The sequence below is a fragment of the Larus michahellis genome, chromosome 8 (genome assembly GCF_964199755.1).
Source record: "Larus michahellis chromosome 8, bLarMic1.1, whole genome shotgun sequence".
NCBI lineage: Eukaryota > Metazoa > Chordata > Aves > Charadriiformes > Laridae > Larus > Larus michahellis.
The window spans coordinates 31,901,288-31,928,796 of record NC_133903.1 but is presented as its reverse complement, the minus strand read 5'-3'; the positions used below and the strand labels follow the sequence as shown (position 1 = coordinate 31,928,796).

Sequence of the window (27,509 nt, the reverse complement as noted above, 5' to 3'; positions counted from 1 at the left end):
CCCCCGCGGGGATTGGTGGAGGGCCGAGTTTGAACGGAGGCGCGGCCGTTGGTGTTGTGAGGGGGAGCAGTGTCGGCCGTGTGGAGAGCCGGGCCCATCTCTGGGGTTCTGCCCCAGCTATGGCCGCGGGTTTCTTCCCTGGAGCGGTGGCGTGGGAGCAGAGTCCTCGGCGGCGGCGCTGGGCCGTGCGGCGGGGTGAGGAGGAGGCGGATGAAAGCCCTGCCGTTCTGGTTCTGAGCCACTTCTCCCGGCCGCCCTTCCTCAGCTTCGGCAGCCTGCGTGTCGGCGGCTCCCGCACACGCCTTCTGGGCATCGACAACCCTAACGCGGAGGACGCCGAGGTGGTCGTCGACCGCTTCCCGGGTTCGGCCAGGGGCTTCAGCCTTGAGCATCGCCGCTTTTCTGTGCAGGTATCGGGCGGGGGGAGTGGGTGTCTGTGAGTGTGTGACACGCGAGGGGACCCCCGAGTTCCCCCTGAGGGGGGGTGGCAGGAAGCTCCACAGGTTTCGGCGGCAGAGAAAGGCCCTCCGCCGGCCTGAGGAGCGTTACCGGTTTGCGGCCTGATCCTCCCCCGAGACAAGTCACGCGTGAGCCGGCCGCGTAGTATTACGGTTTTCGGTAGCCGTTACCCGGAAAGTGTGGTAATTTGGTGGTGGTTGAGGGTGCTGTCCCGGTGCGTCCCAGGCTCGCGGTTCGTGTTAAAGGGGAAGAGCTGGCGCTTTAGGTGGCCTGGGAGCTGTCACAGGCTACGGAGGCAGTGAATCCTGGCACGACACAGTTGGGTTTGGTTTTTTTCACTGAAATGCAAAAGCATAAATTAATTGGTCTCTGGGAACGTGGCTTTAAAGATAGGGACAGATGAATAAGAGGTGTTTAAAAAGTGACCTCTCAAAACGTTGGAGGACATCTGTTTAGGAAAAAGACTGAGGGAGCTTGTTGTGAAGAGGATGCTAATTCACTGTTCTGCATGTTAATTCCCAATACAAGAGAGTAAAGCAGGCTTAACCTGGGAATAAATCCTTACAATTCCCAAGGAAATAGAAACTATGGTAAATCCAATCAATGGAGATTTTTAAAAGGACAATTTGGACAAATAAGTAGAATCCCTTTAAGAAAGGAAGACACTCTCGAGATCCCTTGCAAGAATATGCTTATAAAAATAAGTTGAAGTCTCACTGTGATGTATTTGAATAACAAGTTCCTATAGTAGTTAATGAATACTAACTGCTGTTGACCTGCTTTACTGTATAAGCACATATTGAATTAGTTTGTATGGTTTCATTAAATGCTTCTTCCGGAAGAGCTGGAACTCCTAATTAAAATGCTCAAGAGATTGGTCATTTCACACTCTCTTTTTGATTTTATTTGAGGTATAATTGTTCTTTGGTCTGTTAGTATTGATACCAGCAGAGCACTGAAATGATTTAGTAGAGGTGACTGTGCGTGAAGAATCTTTACATAGATCATACATAGCTCCACGACTTCCTCCACTGGTATTTAGATTCATCTAAGGTCCTAAAAATTAACTTCTGATTATTAGCCCAAACATAATTACCTCAAAATTACTTCATTTATTTATTACTTTAGACAACTTATTTCGTTAATATGTGCAGTTTTGTGATTTTTTCATACCCTTACTCAAATCTTGTCCTTTTTACTGTGTGTTATATCGATATGTGTTCTTGCTTGCTTCCCATTATAGTTTCATTAAGAGGTATATGCCCTTTTAGTTAGACAACATTTTTGATAGAGATTGCTTAAATTTAGATGTCAGAGGGGGAAGAACTGACACTTAAACATTTAACAATTGTTTATCTTTTCATGTTGTTGGAATATATGTTGCTTCTGAATACTATTTCTCATTTGATTTGATTACTCTATCTTTGATGTTACATAAGTGTACCTAGGTGCTAGGTATTAAACATTTCTTTTTTTCCAATAGTCAGGACAAAGAGTCTTTGTTTCTGTAACGTGGACACCATTAGAAGAAGGAAAAGTCAGAGAACTGGTAACTTTTGTTATTAATGGCATTGTAAAACATCAAGCTGTGCTCCTGGGTATTGCTGAGCAGCCTCCAAAGAAAAAGGTGAGTGTGTTTATTATGTGTCTTAATTCTGTTTGGCATAGCTGACACAGATATTGTTTTTATTAGTAGAAAATTCAGTGAAGGAGAATTAAAATTTGGAGACTAATGCTCTCTGTGGGAATGCCTGTTATCTTCAAAATTATTCAGCTGGGTTGGAAAGTAGATACTGGTGCATTACAGCTTAGAGAATAAAACTAAAACATGACCAAAACAAAAGTTTTCAAGCCTGGAAATAACTTATGGTGAATTTTGCACTAGGTGTTCTTTTTAGTCTATTTTTAGACTTTGAATGAATACACTGGTAACGTTCACTTTTACACATGAAAATATGTAGAAAGTCAGCAAACTAATTTTCATTTATGTTTTTTTTTCAGAAGAGTCTTTGGGATACTATAAAAAAGAAAAACTCTTCAGAAACATTTGCTTCAAAAAAAGTCAAAAAAAGTACTTCAGAAGTTAAAAATGTTAATAAAACCTTTCAAGTTTCCCAGAAGGTGGATAAACTTAGAAGCCCGCTTCAGCCATGTGAAAATCAGAACACAGTGCAAAATAGTATATCCCCAGGGAATGACTCTTTCATTGGCTCAGAAAATAAATTGCCTATATCTCCTATTGCACCAATGCTAGAGGAAGATCGTAATACTGTTTGCACACCACTTGCAATGAGAAGATCTACTACATTCTTGGATATTGCTGCTGCTGTAAATGAGGAGTTATTGCCTGAAATAGACAGCTGTAACCTCAAGAAATTTGTTAATGAGCACAATGAATTAACATCTGAAAGTGCATACAGTTCTACTGGATTAACACAACTGCCAATTTCAAACAATGAAGTAATTCTTAATGGTGCACTCTCACCAGTTTGCACTCCAAAACACTTAACATCTGTGCCTGCTTTAAGTACAAGGAGAATTTTAAGTCCAGATTCTTTTGTAAATGACAGTTATCATGTAGATATAGATATAATAGAGCAGTCTGTTCCAATTCTGTCACCTGATCAATTTGTGAAAGACATCTTGTCAGAGAAGCAATCAAAGACTCCTAAACTTGATGCAGATTTAATATCATCTACTACAGAGACTTACGTTGTAAAGAAATTCCTACCCTCAAAATGGAAAAAAAGTGGAGATGTAGAGACAAAAACACATGTTCATATAGAACATAACTTAAACAAAGTCTTTGAGATGCATAATGTAGAATCACAGGTACTTCATTATGACAAACCCAAAGAAAATCACTTCAGTTTTCCTTCTACAGGGGAGCTTCAGACTCACAATTCTTCTCAGAGAGAGCAACCAAAAAAGCGTCCAGTTCTTTCTGCCACTGTCATAAAAAATAAGCCTGATGCTGCTGAAGACAAAAGAATGGAAACCCTGCAGCCAAAATCTAAAAAATGCCTTAGTAAAGCGATAATGGAATGTGCTAATGCTGTGCCTGTACATTCAAAGGCAGAAATATCGAAACATCTTCCAGTTATAGATCCCATTTCAGCAGAAAATAAGTGTCACAGTGACAAAATAAATTCATCTCCTACTGGATCAACTTCTTTGTGTCGTAAGAGGAAAAGTGAAATATACGTAGAAAATAGTAGAGTTACAGCTCCGGTGTATGTGGAAGAAGTGGAAAGAAAAAGGACTCTTACATCTAGTGTGGACAATAAAACACGTGCTACTATGAGACCATCAGCCTTCAAACGCACAAACCGAGAGAGAGCAGGGCAGAGAAAGAAAGCTGGTAAGCAGTATTTCCTTCATTTACCACTTCCTGAAAAATGCCTTTGATTATGAAATTTGTATAGCAAACCGAACTGTCTAGCAAGTCAGGAATATTTCGTATCTCTGAAATGTGGGTCTTTGCAATTTTGTTAGATATTACCTGCATTTTAAAAACTTGAAGACTAGGTCAGAGTTTTGGTTATGTAATTGGCTTCAAATTTGCTTTATTCTTTTGTAAACCTTGTTAATGACAGGAGAAGCATCTGGTAGTTCTTGAGCAGAACCTTTTTTATGTAATTCAAATTTACTAGAAACTTACTCACTGCATGAGATTTCTGTTATGTATGCTTACCTTTGTGCATATTTGACTTCATCACCGTGGTCAAATATTTTTAAATATGTGTTTCCCGCATCTCATTCACACTGCCTGCTTTTCACTATTTGTAACTGGCTTGTTGCCAGTCTTGTGTAGCTCTTTCTGCCTTTATAGTTTGCCAATACTTTGTGGCTTGAAGATCTGAAGAAGTTGGCTTCTTGTATTTCAATGTATTTTAGGTTTTCTAAACATTCTGTTCCCAAGTATACTCTGGAATAGAAACTGAATGAGGGTCTGTAACTGACAGAAGCATTTAATTTGCAGAATCTGTATGCAGTCCCTGCAATATAACTAACAGGAAAAACCCATCATGTCTTTCAGATCAAAACAACATGCTGCTTTCTTCAGTTCAAGTGATCTGTTCTGTGATCTAGATTTGATTTGGGGCATTCAGGAATGCATTTTGATTTCAGGGTTTGTAAGGTAGTCGACATAAAATATAACACACTAATCGTGTTGTAGTGTGCAGCAGGAAAAGCTGTGTTGTCTACCAGGTTATTTCTAGTCATCCACTAGGGTATAGATAGATGGTCTGGACAAGGAAGTATTCTGTGAGCCCGAAATGACCTTGGTGTCTCTTAATCCTAGTTGTGAAATGCAAAAATGATGACAGCTTTGAGTTAGATTCTTCTTGAAAATTTTTCTTGAGAAACATAACCTGTTACTCTTTTAATTGCACAGGCATTGTCTCTAGGCTTCACAAAGAAAAACTATATTTCACTACTAAAAGTTAACTTTGAAATGCCCACCATTAATTTAATCTGCTTGAGGTCCAACTTTATTAAAAATTATCAGAATGTATTTAGAATTTATTAGAAGTGCATGAGAGATTGGAATAATGACTTCACTTCTCTAGGAGAAGTGAACATTCTATGAAAAACACTACTTCAGCTAAGCAGGAGAATGCAACCTGTGACTTATGATCTCTGTCTTTTTTGTTTCTGAAGTACCATCTTGTCAGGGGATATCAGGCAGCAACTATAGTACATCTGCAAAAGCATACTTTTTTAGTCCTTCATTTGGTGTCAGTGTAACAAAATGATTGCGCTAAAAGTATGTATTCTTATATGTTGAGAGTTCAGAAAGCCTAGATCTGCATTTTTTTCCTTGTATTTTATTTAAGCCCTTCTGCTGCTGTGTAGTGGATAATACTTACTATTCTCGTATCTTGATGCCTGGGCTAACACAAGTCAGGCTGCACTGAAATGAGTATCAGTGTAGTATGCCATCTATCTGTGGCAAGCGGTGAGGCAAGCCCTAAAAAGTCATACCTCTTACCCCAGATGCTGATAGAATACGCACTTTCATATGTTCTAATGAATATTTTTACCAATTAGCTTAGTGTTTCTAGCCACATGGTAATGAATTGCAGACACTATGTTTCCTTACTTTATGGAAGAACTGTGAAATGTGATAGCTCTTACTTACTCTTAACTATTTTTCCTTTTTGACTGTAGTCAAACTGCTTTGCTTAAGTTTTTCCATCAACAGGAGATTACTGGTATTTTGTATCGGTTCATGGGGAATTACTTGAGTTCCATACTTTATAAGTGATATGAAGTTTTATACATTACCTTTCACTGACATGTTTGTTGTTGATATTTGTGTGTTAATGCTTGTAGGTTCTTCACTTCAGAAAGCACCTAAAACTACCAACAGAATTAGTAAACCCATCCCTGGATTGGCTCAGTCTCACCTGACATTTGTGAAACCTCTGAAAACAGGTAGGCTGACTCCTGGTATTCAGTAAAACAGTAGACACTGAATTGAATGTCACAGTTGCTGTACTGCTGGTGATTGGTAAGACCCAACTGGTTAGAGTTGAGACGAAATAGAAGATTGTAGCTGCAATGAATCAATATCTAGCAGGAAAATGCGTATAACCTCTCAGGTTCCATTTGGACTACTTGTAAGAAAATTGCTTGCAACACATGGCCAGCTGAAGGTAAATGTTGTTGTTGCAAGTGTAAAAGCTACATTACAGATATGTTCCCACATGACTGATGGTTATCAGTGAAATGCCTCTTCCATATAGGATAACATTTTCATAAAACAACAGAATACCTAAGAAGAGGAAATCTCTGACCAAAAAGATACTGATTTTGCAGAACTTATAATACTAAGGTGACCTGATCAGAAAAATACATCTATAAAATGGCTCTTTCTGGATGTAATCTGACTCAGCTTGGTTTTGCCCCAAGATGTGCATTGCAAATGGCCTGGGTTCTAGAAATCTTGTCTTTGTTCTAGTGCTTTAATAATGTAATCCATGTTTTGTGGCTGAAGGTTATTTAATGGTGGCTGATCTGCAAGTCACTGAAGATTGTAACAATCTGCTTTTTTCTGCTATGGTGCTAATGTTGGAGTGTCAAATGTTAATCCTTTCCACAATGAAATGCGTATTGGTTATCAAATGTTTCAAGGACCAGAGGGACTTACTTTTTTTTTTTTTTTTTTAATTAAGTCATCCCTAGGCACCCAATGCCTTTTGCTGCTAAAAACATGTTTTATGATGAACGTTGGAAGGAGAAGCAGCAACGAGGTTTCACCTGGTGGTTAAATTTTGTACTTACTCCTGATGACTTCAGTGTAAAAACAAATGCCCCACAAGGTAAGAGTACAAAAAATTTTTACTTTTAATGTTCTGAAACATTATGTAATGTGCTTTATTAATATTAATGAATAATAGTACTAGCTTAATACTTGTCCCATCTTGTCACTTTAGTTTGTGTAACATTAAACTGTTAGGTATGAATAGATTTTTGGTCTTTAATTTTTATGTATCATCTGTTTCCCTTTTCAGCCTTTGACTTAATACTATGATAATCATAAGCCAAATATTTGGTAATGTGTCTCAGTGGTGGTTTTGCTAGAAAATATGGAATATGCAGATCATATGTACTTGACAATATATGTTTAGTGCAACAACTGGTGAGCTTCTGGAGGGATAAAATCATTAGTCAGAAGGAAATAACAAAATGTGAACTTAGGGAGGAAAAAAATAAATGAGGTGGGCAAAGCTACCTTTGAGATGTAAATGCTTACTTTTTGTGTGTGTTTAAACAGTAAATGCAGCTGCTCTTATCTTGGGAGAAGAGAACCATCATAAAATCAGTGTTCCTAAAGCACCAACGAAAGATGAAGCATCTCTAAAAGCTTATACAGCTCATCGTAAACTGAATAAGTTACGACGTGAGGCTTGCCGTTTGTTTACATCTGAAACAATGGTTAAAGCTATTAAGAAGCTGGAAGTTGAGATTGAAAGTAGACGTTTGCTCATTCGTAGAGACAGGCATCTCTGGAAAGATGTAGGTAAGAATACTAAAACTCTGCATGCTCTCTTTTCTTGCAGGTAGAAACAGGATTATTCGCACACTATGTTGATATAATCTGAGGTTCATTGATAGAAATTTTTGCTATAATATAAAGTTTTTGCTGGATATAATATTGTAAGATGCTCTCTTGCAGGAGAGAGGCAGAAAGTCCTTAACTGGCTTTTATCTTACAACCCTTTGTGGCTGCGTATAGGTCTGGAGGTAAGTGCAGAATTTATGGCCTGTAATCAAAGTTTAAAGGACATCTAGCATTTATTTTTTTTAGTAGGGGAACGTTTCAGGTTTCTTTTGTTTTCTGTTTACCAATTCAGGTAGGTTCAATTCAGTTATAGCATGTTTACATCTCTGAAATTATTGCAACAGACTTGCTTTTAAAAAAAGTGCTTGCCTTATTGAAAAGGAAGACATTTAATCAAGGAAGTGGAAGTTTAACTCCCTGACCAATAACACAAAAGAAGTTTCCTATCAGTTTCACCATTTATTAAACTGGAGAAAAATGCAGTCGTCTTAAAGAAGTTCCTGATCAATTCCTCAGATGCAGATGATCATACATGTTTTGAAATGTTGGATTTGGAAAACGGATTGATTTTTAGAGATTAATTACCATTTACTATTTCAGAATTTCAGTAATATATATTACTTAAAAAAAACCTTATAGTATTTAAGGCAATTTTTAACGGTCCTGCTTTCTTTTCCCTTTTTTCATATTAGACTGTTTATGGAGAACTGATAGCTTTGGAGAGTAATAGTGATGTTATGGGTTTAGCAATATTTATCCTTAATCGCTTGCTTTGGAACCCTGACATTGCAGCTGAGTACAGACATTCCACTGTGCCTCACCTTTACCGAGAAGGTAACTACTACTTCCAAAAATAGGTTATTTTTAGCATTTAATTTTTGAACTATCATTTAATATGTTCTATGTTTTTTAGGTCATGAAGAAGCTTTGTCAAAATTCACACTGAAAAAATTGCTGCTGTTAGTTTGCTTTCTGGATTGTGCCAAACGGTCCAGAATGATTGACCATGACCCTTGCCTCTTTTGTAAGGATGCAGAGTTCAAGGTAAGAGAGCTGTGATTTGATGTCTCCCTCCATATTGTCCCAAGACTCAATGTAGATTATTTTTTTAAAACTTTTTTTTTAAATCTGACTGTAAATATGTACTTTTCTTTAACAAGTGTTGGCTGTTCAGCCTTTTGCATGAACAGTCTCAACACATCATCTCACAGTCACGTAAAGAAATTCCCAAGAAAATTTTGAGGTGTTGGTCCTGCAGGAAGGACTCCATTATCTTGCGTTATATGGCTTCCCTCTCTAAAGTTAAGCTTCTGTGTTATTTTTAAATATCACTCTAGCATACTGCAGCTGATCTTAATTGTAGGTTGGTTTGATGGGCATTTCTGTTTGGTTTTTTTTTTCTGTTACTTTGTTGTGATAAGAAAGACTATGCAATATCTGTTGTACAAAGGCTTTGATTAACAAATATGTTATTCAAATAAAATCACTTTTCTTGGGTTTATACTATATAGACAGGCAGACTGAAGAAAAAAGTATTCCCGAATTTGGTGGTGCTTTCAGTGACATGATAGCCAGGTATAATGAAAATTAAAGCTGTGTGAACTAGCTAAAAACACATTGGAAAAAATATAATAAAATTATCATTTTTCAGTATTGGGCAAAGAAATAATGCTTGACAAATATTGCAGAGTTAAGATTAAAGATTATCTTCCTCTTTTTTTGTCTTTTAGTCCAGCAAAGACCTTCTGCTTGCATTTTCTCGGGACTTCCTGAGTGGTGAAGGTGACCTTTCCCGCCATCTTGGTTTCTTAGGACTACCCGTCAGTCATATTCAAACTCCACTGGATGAATTTGATTTTGCTGTAACAAATCTGGCTGTGGACTTACAATGTGGCACTCGTCTTGTGTGCGTTGATACAGAATAATTTTAAACTATTTATTTTCTTTTACAGAATACTTAATGTGAGCTTGGCTAAGGTATTAAACTGTGAAATTCCCTTTTTTAGGAGAACAATGGAACTTCTCACCAAAAACTGGAATCTTTCAAAACAGCTGAGAGTTCCTGCAATAAGTCGTCTACAGAAGATGCATAATGTTGACATTGTTCTTAATGTCCTTAAAGAACGAGGAATTAACTTGAAAGATGAAAGTGGTAAGGCCTAGAAATCAGCGTTATTTTAAGTGCATCGGAGGACTAGTGCACACTTTAATTTCTTGATTATTTGATAGGAGCTTCAATTGACTCCAGGGATATTGTGGATAGACACAGGGAAAGAACATTAGCACTGCTGTGGAAAATTGTCTTTGCCTTCCAGGTACTATTCAATTACTCATTGTGTGTGTTTGTTACTAGTTACAAACGAGCAATAATGAAAACACTGATCTTTCAGGAATATTTGTTGTCTGTGAAACCTCTACTAACCAAATTTGTGAAATTATCTTCTTTGTGTGTTCGAAGTGCCATGCAAACTTTACCTAAATGTGATAACTGTTCAGTTTAGATAATGTTTCAACTGTGCTTTTTGTTATATACATCCATAAGTTTTTGGAAAGTTTATGCTGTATGTCAACAGAATTGATAATCAAAAGTAAAAGAATGTTGGTCTCAAAATGATGATAAGCTCTTACTAACTGAAAAGGTTACATTGACAGACAATTATAGAGTAAGCTCTGAAGCTCTACTTTTTTCCATTTGAAACAGTCAATTTGAAGAAACATTCTTGAAATAAAAACGAAGATTTCTTAGGCATTGCTGCAATGGCATTTCAAGGCCACTAGAAAAAATAAGTAGAGGAAGGAAAAATAGTTTTCTTAAGACTGTTTTAGAGAGTTAACTGGAGTTGGATAGTCTTTTGAAAATAAGTGTCCAGCTGACAACTCCAGTAGGAAGGCACATAAAGTATGGAAGGTAAAATAAGATACAAGTTGAGGTGGAATTTCCCCACTAAGTAGTCAGGAATATAAGTACTATTGACTATATCTAAAGCAAGAATTTCAAATATTATTGCCACAGAACTATCAGAGAGCCAGAAGAACATAATTAAAACCAAATGTAACTATTTTCTTTCTTAACTACTGTTATAGTATTGAGTAGTTACCTTCCTCTGGTTAGTTCTTCTGATGCATGCACTGGGGTTGCATTGCTTTTCATTAAAGAAATAACTTCAGTGAGGAGTGGCTTTATCCAAGTCCTGTGGATATACTACTTTTTCTCCAAACATCAGACCGTCACAATGCCAGCTCAAGTAGCCTCAGAATCCCTTAAATGAGCTGTGGTACATGCACTCAGTAGAAATGCAGGCGAGACGCTGAAATTGTTCATTTCTCTGAAAATATGGTGAAATTACACAGGCTGTTTCGGGCAATTTTCCTGTTTTCCCCAACTATTAACTAATGAAGTACCTGTTTTACACAAAACAGTGGGAGTGTGGGTTGAGGTTCTTTTATCTGAAGCAGTTGGTAACAGACACTGCCAGCTATGCTGGCAAATGCAGATTATCCACTACTGATTCAGTGTGGCAGGTACTGCTAAGTAGTGAGAGTTAGTTTCTCTCTAAAATGCCATATCTAAAGCCTCTGCATCTAGCTGCTATAATGCATCTAGCTGCTATAATGCATGACATGTCAGACTGTTGGTGACATAAATAAGATCCTTTTTTTTACCCCCTACCTTATAGGTGGATGTTTTTCTTAATGTGGAACAGTTAAAAGAAGAAATTGAGTTTTTAAAGAATGCACACAAAAGACAATTAGGTGCTCTCAAGACTCTTCCAAACTGTTTTAGAGTACAAGAAGATAATAGTAACTCCTCGCCTCAAGGTCACAGTGAAAACGTGAAGCTGCTGATGGCATGGGTTAATGCTGTTTGTGGATTTTACAATATCAAGGTAAATAGTTTTGTGTACATTTCAGTAAATACATCCTTTGCTGTAATAAGAATGCTTATTCTTTATAGAGCAGAATTCTTCAAACTGTCAAATATGTAGGAGCAGTCAATGGTAATTCCTTTTAAATATCCTTCCTGACTTTGTTTTAATCTGATTTGAAATAACCATCTTTCTGTGGGTTTAGCTGCAGCTCTCCTTTTAAACAAATTTGGCTAAAAGGATCAGCTCTTCCAGTTAGTCTTATACATAAAAATACCTTTTAAAAATATAACGTTTTTGCTGGAATATGGGGTTGTTGGGTTGTTGGCTGAGAATTAAACTAACGTTTGGGGTAAGGGGGATTCCTCTCTTCAAAGAGATGTGTAAGATGTGTGTTTGTTTTTGTTCCTTCCAAGAAGAGAAGCCCTGTTCAGAGACTTGTCTCTGGTCAGAATACAGCTTTTTTTTCTGAAGGGCAAGATACAGCACTTAAAACTGATGCAAGTTCAGAGCTTATTTCTGCACTGAATACCTTGTGTAAAGGTATCTATGGAAGTTTCTTGGGGATCCTTCTGTAGAAAGATTGCTTTCTTCTTGGTTTCTTAAGTGTTTCCCTTGGAGATTCACTGTATAGTGATTCATACATCTTTGTTTCTGGTTTTTCACAGCTATATATCACTGTACAGTGCATCTTCAAAGGAAGCACTAGTTTCATAAATTCTTTTGTTCAAAAAAAATTTGCGCTTGGTCACTTTCAAAGGTACAAGATAACAAATTCTATATCCATTTTATACCAATTAACTGGTAACAAAAATTAAAGGAACTTGTATCTTACTGTATTTTATTTAACAGGTAGAAAATTTCACAGTGTGTTTCTCAGATGGTAGAGTATTATGTCATTTGATTCATCACTATCATCCATGTTACATGCCTTTGGAAGCTGTGTGCCAACGTACAACTCAAACAGTAGAATGCTCAAGAACTCATACAGTGGGACTAAACTCTTCCTCCTCATCCTGTTCAGAGTCTGATACGTCTCTAAACGTTATGGAAGGAACATTTGACCAAAGTGAGTTATTTTACTTACAGAAATTAATGTTAAATCTATTTCTTTTACATACAATTTGATTTGACAAACGTATTCTCTTTGGAAAGCTGTAACTGCCTCAGTCATATACAAGGAACTCTTGGACAATGAAAGGAAAAACTTCCAGCTGATCAATGCTGCAGTTTCTGACCTAGGTGGAATACCAGCAATGATTCATCACTCGGACATGTCAAATACAATTCCTGATGAGAAGGTCAGATGCCTTTAGAGTTGATATCAACATGTTCTGCTGTCCTGTGAACACGTCCTGCTCTTCCATATAGCCCTTAACTTGCTGTGTTCTGCATTTATATAGGTTGTTATTACCTACGTATCATTTCTGTGTTCGCGGCTTCTAGATCTTCGGCAAGAAACTCGAGCTGCTCGGTTAATTCAGACTGCTTGGAGGAATTACAGGCTGAAAAGGGAACTGAAACTTTCTCAGGTAGTCTTTGCCTGTTCAGCATTCATAGTTTCTACTTTGAGAAATACTAAATAAAGAACATACATTCACTGTTTGGAGCATACAGGTTTGTTAGAATAATATTGGTATTTAAATAAATCAGTACCATTTTTATTATCAAAATATATGGCCGCCTTGATGTAATCTACTAAAAATCACTATCACTTAAGACTATTCTGAAATAATTATATTTGTTTAAGGGCTACTGTTCTTTCCTGTTCTGATTAGAGCATGTCACCCCTTAAGCCCTCTTCCCAATATTTCAAATACAAAATAGTTGCACTGCTTCCTTAAAACAAAAAAGGTGTAGTTAGTTTTTAATTCCTATTAATATCTACAGGATGAAAAGAGTAATCAAACTTCTGCATGGATTTAATATTTTTGGTCAGGAGCTAAACTTCACCAGTGTTTTGAGTTAAGTCGCATGAGTTCTGATATTTTGTTTCTTGCTTTTCTGGTAGTTATACCAGATATGGTGACAGTTTTAAAACTGTGACACCATTAAGGTTTCTAAATGCCACCACTATCTCTGAGATAAATACTATTCCATGTTTAAACAGCATTCAAATGAAATATTTTAAGAATCTGTAGTGTAGAAGGGGGCAGAGGTTATATTTATGTGGTTTTTTTATCGACAAGCCTAATTTTTATTTGATTGCTTTAAAAAGTTATTTTAATAAGTAAAAAATTTGAGTGAAAATTCCAATCCTAACTGTTCAGTGGAAATTCCATCTTTGTAGGAAAGAGACAGAGCTGCTCGGATAATTCAAAAATCTGCAATAAACTTCTTGTCTCGTCGACGCATCCTGAAGAAAGTGAATGCAGCAGTTTTCATCCAGAAGCACTGGAGAAGATACTTAGCCAGGATGGCTCTTTTAAATCTGAAAAAGACAAAACTGGAGGAAGCCAGAAGTAAATCGGCCACAGTCATTCAGGTAGTATGATCTAAAATGAGATTACAGAGCAATGAAACCCTCTGAAACCTAAAACTAAATTGACAATTAGTGAATATTTTGGTATACCATAAACATTAAAACACTGAGCCTTTAAACCACTCAACATAAGGACTGATCAAATTGTGTTGGCTTGCCTCTTTGCAGCTGCTGAACGTTACTGAAGAAGCTTCAAAAAAAAAAAATACTCTCCTAGTGTTATGGCACCTGCGATGGGCATGTTCAAAATGGCAGACATTAGTTACCAATTGGTAATTTGGTAGTTAATTTAGTTTCTTAAGATACTTTCCTCTCTATTACCCAAAGTTAAATGCTACGTTCTTAAGACTTCTCTTTTTAGAATAGAGATTAAAGAATCACTGATTTATCAAATAGTCTAAAAGTGAATCTTTTGTTGCATAGGCAAACTTAGCTTTTGCCAGAATTTAAAATGCTTAAAACCCCAATGATTCAAGCATTTGGCAGGGGGTGTTGTTTGTTTGTTTTTGTTTGGTTGGGGTTTTTTTGTTTTTTTAAATGTAGATATGTGGGCTTCAGTCTTCCTAGCGATTAAGTAGGAATAAAGAAATCTTAAAAAGTCTGAGGTTTGTAGTTCTCAAATTTAGGCTTAACTGGAGATATGACAAAAATCCTAAATTTTCTGCTTTTTCCTGCAGGCTTACTGGAGGAGATACTCTGCTAGGAAAAGATATTTACAGCTAAGACACTATGTTATCTTTGTACAAGCAAGGATAAGGATGGTGAAGTGTGTTGCTGCATATAAACGAATTCTTTGGGCTACTGTTACAATTCAGAGTCATCTGTGTGCATCTAAGTTGGCAAAAAAAGATCGGCAAAGATACAAAATGTTGAAGTCTTCAGCACTTACTATTCAGTCTGCATTCAGAAGATGGAGAAAACACAAGATTCAACAGAAAATTAAAGCAACTTTAGTGCTTCAGACTTATTTCCGAAAATGGCAATCTTCAAAACTGGCTAAAAGAAAGAGGGCTGCCCTTCTCATACAGTCTTGGTATAGGATGCACAGAAATCTGAAGCAGTATCTACGTATTAAGCAAAGTGTTATCAAGATTCAGGCTTGGTACCGGTGTCGGCTGGCTAGACGTGTTTACCAGGAATACCGGGCAAAAATAGTGACAATTCAGCAGTATTACAGAGCTTATAAACTAGGAAAAATTGAAAGAGAGTACTATTTGCAAAAGCGTGCAGCAGTGATGGTTCTCCAAGCTGCTTTTAGGGGCATGAAGGCACGTAAACTATACAGACAAACAAAAGCAGTTTGTGTTGTTCAATCACTGTGGAGAATGAAAAAAGAGAAATTAAGATTTCTACAATTAAAAAAATCTGTTACTGTATTGCAGTCACATGTAAGAAAATACCAACAAGTAAAAAGATACGAAGAGATGAAAAATGCTGCTTCTGTAATTCAAACTTGGTATAGGGCACATGTCACTTCTAGAAAAGCAGCTGCTTCTTTCCAGAGGATGCGCCTGGCTGCTATTGTCCTACAGTCTGCCTACAGAGGAATGGAAGCTAGGAAAGAGGCTCGCATATTGAGATCTGTGATAAAAATTCAGTCAAATTACCGTGCTTATATTGTCCGGAAGAGATTTAAAAACTTGAAAGATGCAACAGTGAAGATTCAAGCTTTTGTAAAGATGAGGCAAGCACGTAAGCATTATTGTGCATTAAGAGAGGCAACACTTCATATTCAGCAACGGTATCGGTCTCATAGATATGCTCTTCAACTTAAAGAAGATTATAGGAAACTGAAGGGAGCTTGCATAAGAATTCAAGCTGTAGTTCGAGGCTATCTTGTCAGGAAACAAATCCAAAGGTGGAGGGAGACTGCAGTATTCCTCCAGGCACGCTACAGGATGAGAAGGGACAGGCAACGTTATTTGAGCATCTGTCGTGCTGCTGTTGTCATACAAAACTGTTACCGTGCATACAAAAAGCAGCTGTGTCAGAGGCGGGAGTTCTTACAAGTTAAGAAAGCAGCCGTGTGCTTACAGGCAGCGTACAGGGGTTATAAGGCACGCAAAAAGCTTAAAGTTGAATATAGAGCTGCTATTATAATTCAGACTGCTTTTAGAGCTCATGCCGCAAGAACGAAACATAAAGCAATGGTTCAAGCCTCCATTGTGATTCAGAGGTGGTACAGAGCTTGCAAGACCGGTAATAGGCAAAGACTGAACTTCTTAATGACAAGAGCGGCAGTGCTTTCTTTACAAGCAGCTTTTCGCGGCTGGAAGGTACGAAAGCAGATTCAAAGACAGTGTGTTGCTGCTACTAAGATACAGTCTGCCTTCAGAAAATTCATGGCTCTGAAAAAATTCAGACTTATGGACCATGCTGTGCGAACTATCCAAAAGCGTTACAGAGCCAGTGTTACAGGCCGGAAACAACGGCAAGAATATGTTCAGCTGCGTAACTCTGTAGTGCATCTTCAGGCAATATGGAGGGGGAAAACTGTGAGAAAAACAATTCAAAAGAGACATAATCTTGCAACAGTTATTCAGTCCTATTACAGAATGCATGTACATCAACTAAAATACAAGAAACTAAGACAAGCCACTCTAGTGATTCAGAAATACTTCAGAGCTTACTGTATGAAAAAAACCCAACGTGCAATTTATCTAAGAACAAAAGCAGCTGTGTTAGTCTTGCAGTCTGCTTACCGTGGGATGACTGTGAGGAAAAAACTGAGCCAACTAAACAAAGCTGCTACAATTATACAAGCTGCCTTCAAATCTTACCTGGTCAAAAAGGACTATGAGAGACTGAGATCTGCAGCTATAGTAGTTCAAAGGCGTTATCGTGCAGCTATTCATGCTAAGTGTCAAAAGCAGAAATATTTGTCTTTAAAAAAAGCCACAGTCAAAATGCAGGCAATTTATAGAGGTGTAAGAGTTAGACGACGAATTCACTGTATGCATCAAGCAGCTGTTCGTATCCAAGCCACATTTAAGATGCATTGCATGAACGTAAAATATCAGGCAATGAGAATGGCAGCAATTATAATTCAAAGACAATATAGAGCATTTTGTTTAGGCAAAGAACAACGTAAAAAGTACTTGGAGCTAAAGAAGTCTGTCATTATTCTTCAGGCCGCCTGCAGAGGCATGAAGGTCCGACACGACTTAAAAATGTTACATCAGTCAGCAGCGATAATACAGTCTTATTATCGAATGCACAAACAACAGAGGGATTTCAGAAAATTGTTGCTGGCAACTAGGCGGATTCAGCAGTGGTTCCGTGCTTGTAAGGAGCGAGATACACAAGTTCACAACTATATGGTTATGAAAAGTGCTATACTTTGTATCCAGTCTGCGTTCCGTGGTATGAAAACAAGAAGATTAATAAGAACTATGAATGAATCAGCTGAGCTTATTCAAAGAAGATTTAGAACTTTTCTCACAAGAAAACATTTTCTTTCTGTTAAGACAGCTGCTATTGTGATTCAGAGAAAATACAGAGCAACAAAACTAGCAAAAAATCAACGTCAAAAATACCTCTCTTTCCTTAATGCTGCCGTTATCATACAGTCTGCTTACAGAGGCTTTGTAGTAAGAAAAAAAATGCAGCACATGCATCGAGCTGCTACAGTTATTCAAGCAACGTTAAGAATGCATAAAACTTATATTTCTTATAAAGCTCTCAGGCTTGCTTCAGTAATCATACAGCAACGTTATCGTGCTTACAGGGAAGGGAAGCGTGTGAGAGAAATGTACTTAAAACTCTACAATTCTGTTTTAGTTCTTCAGGCTGCCTATAGAGGAATGAAAACAAGGTGCCTTTTGAAGAAAAGACATGAGGCAGCACTTATAATCCAGAGAAACTACCGAATGTGTAGGGAGTACCGCCATTACAGAAAAGTTCAGTGGGCAACCCAGCTACTCCAGAAGAGATACAGAGCCAATAACCTAAAGAAAATTGCAGTACAGCATTACTCTTCATTAAAGAAAGCAGCAACTTGTATTCAGAAGGCTTTTCGAGACATGCGGGCAAAAAAACGACGTCAAGAAATGCACCATGCTGCTATTGTTGTTCAGAAAAATTTTAAAGCTTTTAGAGATCGTCAAAGATACCTCGCTCTTAAAGCAGCTACTCTTGTCTTTCAGAGAAGATACAGAGCTTTGATTCTGTCAAGAAAGCATACTTTGGAGTACCTTTCTCTTCGCAGAGCAACTGTTCATGTACAGGCTGTGTACAGAGGTATCAGAGTACGGAAGAGTATTGAGCATATGCATTTAGCTGCTAGCACAATACAGTCAGCCTACAAAATGCACAGGAGCAGGAGGTCCTATCAAAATATGAGAATTGCGGCTATTGTTATACAGAACTACTATCGATCCTACGTTCAAGGAAAGAATCAACGAAAGAAATATCTGACAATGAAGAATTCTGTTCTTGTTATTCAAGCATCATATAGAGGCATGAAGGAACGACAGAAACTGAGAATCATGCATGTTTCAGCAATTGTAATACAGTCTAGTTATCGCATGTATGTACAGCGTAGATATTACAAACAGTTGTGCTGGGCTGTCAGAGTTATACAGCAAAGGTTCAGAGCCAACATGGCGAAAGAGGCTGACATGGAAAGCTATGCAAAACTGAAAAAGGCTGTTATTTGCCTTCAGTCTTCTTTTCGTGCTAAAAAAGCTAGGCAGCTGTATAAAACCAATGTGGCTGCACGGCGCATACAATCATTCTTAAAAATGTGCATAGAGAGGAGGCATTTTCTTGAAAAGAAAGCAGCAGCCATAATGATCCAGTCTATGTTCCGATGCCAGAGAGCCAGGACTCGCTATAAATTGATTCAGAGTTCAGCAGTTGCTATTCAGAGGTGGTACAGAGCGTGTCACAGGGCTCGTTTACAGAAAGCGGAGTATTCTGCTCAACGACAAGCAATAGTAATTATTCAGTCTGCCGTCCGTGGTATGAAAGCACGAAAAATAGCAAGACGGGTACGAGCTGCAAGAAAGATTCAGTCTTTCCTTCAGATGGCTGTGCAGCGAAGAAAATTTATTCAACTTAGAAAAGCAGCTATTACGATACGAGCCTATTACTTAATGCATAAAACTAAATCACAGTATACAGGCTATAAAAAAGCAGCAGTTGTCTTACAGCGATGCTACCGATCCCACTTGACTGTGAAATACCAAAGAACAACTTACTTACAAACGCGGAGGAACATTATCATTGTGCAGGCTAGAGTCAGAGGATTCATTGAGAAGAAGAGGTTTCACAAAATTAAAGAAAGCACAATAAAAATTCAGGTACTCTTGAATGTATAGTAGTGGGCTTGGGGTATGGGTTTGGTGTTTGGTTTTTCTTTTTCTTTTGTGGGCTTTATAAGATTACTGCTCTTGCAAACAACAATTCAAAGCTATATGTTAAATTAGAATCAATTTCTGAAGTATGCTACATGGCAGGTGTGTAAAGTTCACTGCCACAGCACACAGAAATGAGTCTCTGTTCAGCTTTGTTTTGTCTTTCCTTGCTGAGGTACCTTAAAAAGTAACATCCCTTTTTCTTGCTGTTTCTCCCCTAGAATTTTACTACTGCAAATGAGTTCTGATACTTGTGTGTGTTTTCTTTTAAGACTATTTTTGTCCTAATTAGCTTTCACTTATATAAATATTAGTACCTTAATGAATGTTTTCTTTGATTGGAATATGAATGAAAGCTGTCTTGATGTGTTGAAATAAGTGGGCGTTGGTACTGGCTATGAAGTGAAGTAAATCTCAAAAAAGGCAGACTGCTGCATTCTTTAAGACTCATGTTTAAGAAGGCATGAATAAATCAATCATGTTAGTCCTTTTAGATTTATTAAATGGCGCTGGACTAACTTAAGTGCCTAGGAATGTAAGGAGAGATATTGCGTTCTTATTGTACGTTTCACTTGGTACATTGAGCTGCACCATAATGAAACTGAGTGTGCAACTGTATCTGTGATTTCTCAGAGGTACTTTAGGAAGTGGGCAATATTTAGTTTGATGGTTTTTCCTTCTGTCATTGATGCAAGAAAAGTGGTCAGCAAGAAGTAATGAGAATTGTTTCATCTCCCAAGTAGCAAGATAAATATCCATCCAGTGTGAGTTCAGAGAGGCTTAGAAGACTATTTACTCTGAAGTGCTTTTCAAATTTTTTTTAATTTTTTTTTTTAAGAATGAAGGAGGAAGGTATATTTCCTTTTTTTTTTTTAATGTTAATTATGATTTGTATGTGGTGGGAATACACTTTTTTTTTTTTTTTACCCCCCTTTTCTTCTGGGAGAAGCTTTAACTGACTTCCTGTCATGGCCTTAGTTATTTCTCTTCAGGGTATTATTGGAACGAATGGAAATTTTTTTCCCGCAAATCAGGGAAGAAAGGGAAATAATCTCTTATAATAATTTCTTAGGTTGCTATTACTATCTTGTTGGAGAGCCCATGCTCTACTTAACAGATAAGAAAACAGGTGTGCCTTCCTCACCTCCATATTTTAGGGGGGAAGTGGCAGTTTCTTTGTTATTTTCTGAATGTTTAACTTAAATATCCTGAGCAATGTTTGTATGATTGCTTAAAAGGAAGGAAAAAAGAATTAATTGGGGAATTGGAAATATACTTACTTATACTGTTGTTTTTCTAACAAGCCAGTGCGTACAGCTGTACTTAAAAATATGCAAACACCTTCCCAGTCAGTACCATGCAAGTGGTGTAATATTCTTTGTGTTTGTTTTGCTTTTTTTTAAGGCGTTTTTCCGTGGATTTATTCAGAGACAGAAATACCTTCGATGGAAGTTTTCTGCTATATTAATACAACAGTACTACAGAGCCCATCAGATGCGAAATATTGAACAACAAAGATACCATCAAATGAAAAGCGCTGCCATTAGAATTCAGGTAATCCCAGAAGGTGTTTTTTGTTGGGTTTTTGTTGGGTTTTTTTACTCTCTCTTATATTTGTTTCTTCATGACATAATTATTTTTACAGACATTAGAAAGTGGTATTTGTGGTATTTCCCTGAATGCATTTCACTTGCATTAGAAAACATCTTCTAGACATGAGAAATTAGATACTTGTAATATTGTAGTGATAGGAATCCTGAAAGCCTTTCATGCTAACATGACTTTTTCCTTTTAATTTTGTTTGTTCCATTAAACAAAAAAAAATCAAGTTTTGAAATGTTTTTTTTTTTCTTTTTATATATTTAATAGGCATCATACAGAGGATATAAAACCAGGCAGTGGGTTAACAAAATGAGAGCAGCACAAGTAATTCAAGCCTGGTTTCGAGGCTGGAGAGCGCGAAAGGAATATGCATCTGTGGTAAAAGCTACACATGTTATTCAGAGTCACTTCAAAACAAAACAGCAGCGGGCATGGTAATACCGAGTTTGATATCAATTTCTCTACTTTTCAAAGCTTTCATTAGATAATTATTTAGTGCTACTTTGCGCTCTGTCAAATGCCTATAGATTGTCAGGCTCTGACCCTGCAACATATATGTAACGTGCATGAACATAATCCTGTTGATGCAAGTGGGATTATTCTTTTGCACAAGAGTTTTCTTATATTTAAATATTTTCCTGGACTGGAAGCTACATCACAAACTTAAATTTTGCATATTGGGGAACCTTCACTGTTTTCTTACTTAAACGCAAGCATTCTCAACTTTTGGAAAAAAACTAAAAAGCATTTTCATGTTAGGTTTTTGAAAATGAAGTTCTGTGCACTTACCATTCAAAGAAGATGGAGAGCAACCCTTACTGCACGAATGATTCGACATCAGTTTCTGGCAACTAAGAATGCTGCAGTTACCATTCAGTTGGCATATAGACAGTACAGGGCTAGAAGACTTTTAAGAAAGGTATGTTTTCACTTGCATTCTGCTGTGTCATTGTTTTTTTTTTTAAAGTTTTCAATGTATTTGAGTGATTTTTGTCATCAATGTGCAGAAGTAAACAAAAGAAAAAGGGGGGGGGAACAAAACAAAGATTTTTTTGAATCACAACTGTTCGATCCTCAACTTACTACATTTCCTTTTTGCGTTGATCAATGAGGTTGATTCTTGTTTTCGAACAGTTACAATTGTTGAATTACCCCTGTCTATACTGATAACAAGATAAAATGTAAAATTTTCTGCTGTCTTTACTGCTTACAAAGGATTACGCTAAACTGCCCAAACTTTGACCTCATTTAAGTGTGGGAAAAGACCTTACAAATTGTGAAAGTGCATTTTTATATAAAGTAGTACTGCATGAATTTGCTCATATTTCCTTTTTTTTGTTGTTGTTCTTATGATGGAAAGAAAATATCTAGAACTAAAATATGACAGGAATGAACAAAATTTTAATTATCAATGCATTCTTTAAAATCCCTTTCAGAAACTTCAAGCTGTATGTTTGATCCAAAAAGTATACAGGGGTTTCAAGGCAAGAAGGAAATTTGTTCAACAAAAAGCTGCTGTGGTAATTATCCAAAATCATCTGAGGGCTTGGCAGGAAGGCAGGCTTCAATTTACGAAATACAACAAAACTAGAAAAGCTGTCGTTAAACTACAAGCATTTATACGTGGTTATTTAGTCAGAAAAAAGGTTGGTATACTTCAAACTAAAACTATACTTTTGATGTAAATTATCTCTATAGCTGTTTTAGCGTTAATTCTGGCTGGCAAGTAAAGGAAAACCTGATCGCTTGTTGAACTCAAAGTTTTGTTGACTACCTTGGGAATTGGGTGGATCAGAATCAGTCAAAATACAGCTTGACCCTTTTCTCACAATCCTTTACTACTAAACTAGGTTTTCATTGTTGAGCGGTTTCTTTTTAGCTTCTGAGATCTTTGTGGCTTGCCTATAACTGATACTCCTGCACACGCACGCTTACAATCAAACTCTTCTCTGCTGTATGTTAATGTTGTTGCTTACAATTGCTTCAGCGTTATTGTTTAGATTAGAGACCTAGTACTGAAGAAGGGTAGCTTGCTTAGTGCTGAGGTGATGACAGGCAGTTCTTCAGCATCTAACGGTATATTGCTGTGTACTATGGCCTTTGCACAGATGATCAGCTACCTCTGAGTATGAAAATTAATGATCCTGGTTTTCTCTCTACAGATTTCAGAGCAAAAGAGGCTACTTTATTTTGCAGCAGCTGCATATCATCATATCTCTGCAATTAAAATTCAAAGGGCATATAGGAATCACCTCATCTTAAGACTTGCACAAAAACAGATCTCGTCTGTCCTTATAATACAGGTTAGTCTAAGGACAAATATTTTTGTGTAACATAGTCTAATTTCTTTTCTGTCAGCTAGGCCGTAGCACTAAGACACTGTAGTTCCTTCACATGTGAAAATAAAGCTAAATTATGGAGACCATGATTTATTGAATAATGCTGCTTGTACCCAGCTAAGCGTAATAGAGTGGATCTCAGCAGGCTCTGGACGCTTAAGCACTTTAAAGCTGAGGGTGGATGGGAAAGTTTGTTTCCTTGAGACACTCAAGCTTGCTCAACGAATCTGAGTGCTGTTGTAGCCTAATTCTTTACATCCTACTGGAAGCAGGAAAGATCAGACTCGACAACCTGTAAGGATCGTGAAATGAAGAGCGTCTCCTTACACAAACAGTCCCCTGGGATACAGTGATTTCTTTGATTGAATGTTTCTAACCTGCCAGTGGTACCAAACATGTCTAAGTTGCAGCATTTTTAATATAACCATGTCTTACTTCTCTAAAAGCAAGATCAAAAATCAGGTCTGCATTGCAGCACTGCCTAATAGTAAAAATTATCTTCAGGTCTCCAGACTGACCATTAGTTTCTTAAATTTTTATCAATGCTTGTTTAGGATGGGAAAACGGAATCTAGGGAAAAATCTTAAATAAATAAATAGAAATGTACTTAATTTTAAACAGAGATGGTTCCGAGCAAAAATGCAGCAAAAGAGATTTCTCAGAGATTATCAAAGAATCATTCAATTACAACGTGTGATTCGAGGGTGGCTAAAACACAGAAATGATGCAGCAGCCATAATCCAGCGAAATGTACGAAGATTCCTTGCCTGCAGACATAGGAGAAAATTTGCAGTTGGAGTAATTAAATTTCAGGTAAATACCTCTTGTAAGGAAAATACAATTTTTTTAGTTTTTAATTTTGTTTTTATTTTTCATTTTTCTCATGAGTTTTTAGGGAGAGACAAGATGTTTACTTTGGTTGGTGCATTTATCAGTTAAATAGCAAGCCAGGTCAGCTTCCGTTTAGGCATCAAAGCTAAATGCAAACAGATCATCAAGTAATATTAAGCAAATACTGGTTGCGGTGACTTACATGGGAGTGTGTGTGGAGTGTATATGCGTGTTTGTTCTGGTTTTTTGTCTTGAAAATCCAGTATTTGGAAGATTAAACACTGAATGGTAGTTACTTAAAAATTAATTACCAAGGTAATTAAATACGTTGTAAGACTTGTGTAAAATTGATTTGGAATGGTAATGGAAGTTCAATTCTATTGTCTCTTCTTCACAACTTTTTTTTTTCCCTTTGTGAAATTCCTTTTCTGTAGGCATTGTGGAGAGGATATTCTTGGAGAAAGAATAATGACACGGCAAAAACTAAAGCTTTAAGACACAGTTTAGAAAAAGCTAATGAAAAAAGCAGAGAAGAAAACAAATTGTGCAACAGAACTGCAATTGCTATTGAATACCTTCTAAAATACAAACATCTTTCCTATATTCTTGCAGCATTAAAGCATCTTGGTCAGTATTTTGTTTTATTATAACTGATAGAATTCCAGGGGTGATAGAAACTGGAATTTTTCAGCTGAGAAGAGTTCATAATGAAATTTAGGCTTTCTTCATGATTGTAAAATGTGAACGTGTTAGAGTATAATGCGTCTTTTTTTCCAGACTAAAATGAGATTATTGATTTAAGAACAATATTAAAATAGTGATGTAGAGAAAGAAATCCTATGTGGTTGCTATGATTTCCTGGCAGTCCTAGTAATACTATGCCTTACATGAGTCAATTATATCTACTATCAGCATATATTCTCTATAGCTTGCTTGATCTGCTTAATTTTTAGTCTGGAATATTAAAAGTATTACTTTAAAATACTTGTTTAGATCAATAATTGTGTGGTTTACTTCTTTGCACTTCTACTTAAAAATAAGGAAAAAAAATTGGTTTGCAATTGAATTGCTTGAGCTTCAAAGTCTTCATTATTATTACATTTATTTTTTTTTTATTTCTTTAATTATCATAGAGGTGGCTACCAGGCTGTCCCCGCTCTGTTGTGAAAATATGGCCCAGAGCAGAGCAATCTTCACTATTTTTGTTCTGATCCGAAGTTGCAACCGGAGCGTTCCATGCATGGATGTGATCAGATATTCAGTTCAGGTTCTACTTAATGTTTCAAAGGTAACTTTAATATTTTCTTTTGCAGGTTTATAAGCTGTAGACTATTTTACTGTAGTTATTGAGTACAGATTGATTTTTCTAGGGGTTTTTACTTTGAAATTTAAAATATTTGCTAAACATAGTTTTTGACCATATATCCATTGTACAGGCATCTACATTCAAATTCTCTTATTTTTTATTTCAGGAAAATGCATTTAACATTTAGGCTAAAGTTATTTTAAAATTTCTCTAAACATACTCTTATTTATTCTTCTATTTTAAACGTTAAATCAGATTCTACGGGTCTCTAAACAAGGGGGGGACACGAAAACATGTAACACGTTACTGTGGTGTAACATACAGAAGTGATTTTTATTGCTTGGATGCCAGATCAGCTACAAACTTAGTCTAGGGGAGAATGTGGATGGATTTTGCTTTTCCCTCTAACCTGAAAGGTATTTTAAAGATCTGTTTGTATAAACTCTCTTGTCTCTTTCTTGTATAACAGTATGAAAGAACTACTCAAGCAGTTTATGAAGTAGAAAATTCTATAGATACGTTACTAGACCTACTGCAAATGTACAGAGGGAAAGCTGGGGACAAAATTTCAGAGAAAGGAGGAAGCATTTTCACCAAGACCTGTTGTTTGTTGGCCATCCTTTCAAAGGATTCGAAAAGAGCTTGGGTAAGACTTAAATGTTTTGGGTTTAATAATTTGATTTAATGTGCTTTTCTTGCATGTTTTGGTGTGATTCGTAATTTCTTTTTCTCTCCATCTCTACCATACCTATTATGACTGTATTATTAATTATGACTAAACTCTGATTTTTTTTTTTTTTTTTTTTTTTTTTTGAAGAAAAATATGCTTTTCCAAACTGGTGAAAACACTCATATGCACTTTGTGCTTTGTATGCCCTGGTCACCCAGAGCTATTCAGTAAGACACTGAGGTTCTGATCCCACAGTCCTTGCAAGACTGTGGTATTGCAATCCCTACTTTCCACAGTGTTTTGATGACTTTCTGTCAATTGCTTAGCATTAGATATAGTTTAGTTGGCACTTAATTAACTTTTATTCCGTTTCTGAAAGTTTTCTGTTGCTTTTCAGATAAAGTTAAGGTCTTTATTCTCAGTAACAACTGCCAATATAATTGTCCATGACTTTGTGTTGACATACTCTGTTGTAACAGAGACATAGCCTATTTCTGAAAGAAATTTCCTTTGTTCATGCCTATTGCTAGAATCCCTAATAAGGTTATTAGGGTAGTCTGGGTTCTATGCTGTCAATTCACTAGCTGCATATCCATCAGATATCAGCACTTAAGCTATCCAGTCACCTCTGACCACTGCATTATTCTTTCATTGCTATGAAGATGGGTACAAACACTAATTTGTATCTCTGTACCAATCAGTGAAGGCATATGCCAATGACATATGTGAAATTTGGTTTTAATGAGAAATTAGAAATATCTGACTTGGAAGAGCTTGAATTTTCTGAGATCGCAAGTCGCACACCAGTCGCTAAGTATTTTGAAGGCATTAGACCACTGACTTGTTGTGCTGGAGTGCTGGTTTTAAAGTGGTTTCACTGTACTTGTGGGTAGAAGTTCAGCTTAAATTATGAACATTCAGTTCTCATTGAATAAAACAGATTTCTTAATTTGTTAAGTTGCTTTCAAACTCATAGTATTAACTGTGTACTATTTTCACCTTTCCTCAGGAAATCCGAAGCATACCAAGAGCTGTTACGTGCATTCAAAGCCTATATAAACTTACAGCTCGTAAACACAAAATGGATGCAGAGAGAACGCTTGTGAAGCAGAGAACAAACACTTTCTTAAGTGGAACTTCCTCTGTTCCAGTAACTCCTCTAAGAATAAAAACAGTTTCAAGGTAAGAGGTTAAAAATTAGTCTGCTTTTTTTGCTGTGTCAATATAATATCTTAATGACAAGCCACTAATGTTTTCACAGAATTAAACCAGACTGGGTTTTGAGGAAAGACAACATGCAAGAAGTTGTGGATCCTCTGCAAGCAATTCTGATGGTGATGGATACACTTGGTATTGCCTGCTGCTGACATGTAAATGATGTATAGGAAAATGCATTTGTACAGCGTATATGTAGTAGACAGCTAAATGACTTTGAAAGAAAGCAGATAAGTGTCACGCTACCCTTGAAAATGTTTTTTCAAATTGCAATGAACATTTCTGTAACTCTTTTATATTGTATACAGCT

The 27,509-nt window shown here is 36.8% G+C and overlaps 1 protein-coding gene across 2 annotated transcripts; it reads left to right on the top strand.

Annotated features, from left to right (window-relative positions):
• ASPM (assembly factor for spindle microtubules) lies at positions 1-27,377 on the top strand. 2 transcript variants are annotated; one of them, XM_074598061.1, is made up of 29 exons: positions 1-410; positions 1,943-2,086; positions 2,461-3,820; positions 5,800-5,901; positions 6,642-6,788; positions 7,244-7,489; positions 7,646-7,713; positions 8,224-8,365; positions 8,445-8,575; positions 9,262-9,437; positions 9,538-9,683; positions 9,761-9,846; positions 11,209-11,418; positions 12,250-12,466; positions 12,553-12,698; positions 12,801-12,929; positions 13,688-13,882; positions 14,557-19,182; positions 20,641-20,790; positions 21,106-21,272; positions 21,598-21,757; positions 22,275-22,484; positions 23,001-23,141; positions 23,799-23,990; positions 24,443-24,635; positions 25,142-25,296; positions 25,784-25,960; positions 26,994-27,166; positions 27,246-27,377. In XM_074598061.1, exons 1-29 carry the CDS (start codon positions 120-122, stop codon positions 27,349-27,351), a joined length of 10,386 nt encoding a protein of 3,461 aa, XP_074454162.1. In that variant the 5' UTR covers positions 1-119; the 3' UTR covers positions 27,352-27,377. The 2 variants fall into 2 exon arrangements, with proteins under 2 accessions (XP_074454162.1, XP_074454163.1); XM_074598062.1 differs by lacking the exon at positions 22,275-22,484.
• The last annotated feature ends 132 nt before the right edge of the window (positions 27,378-27,509 follow it).

What these genes read in the sequence shown, in the direction of transcription:
- ASPM (XM_074598061.1), top strand. Translation starts at nt 120, where the DNA reads ATGGCCGCGGGTTTCTTCCCTGGAGCGGTGGCGTGGGAGCAGAGTCCT. An exon ending in AAAGCACAATAAAAATTCAG is followed by an intron (nt 19,183 to 20,640) that starts GTACTCTTGAAT and finishes CTTTTTTTTAAG; the next exon opens with GCGTTTTTCCGTGGATTTAT. An exon ending in GCGCTGCCATTAGAATTCAG is followed by an intron (nt 20,791 to 21,105) that starts GTAATCCCAGAA and finishes TATATTTAATAG; the next exon opens with GCATCATACAGAGGATATAA.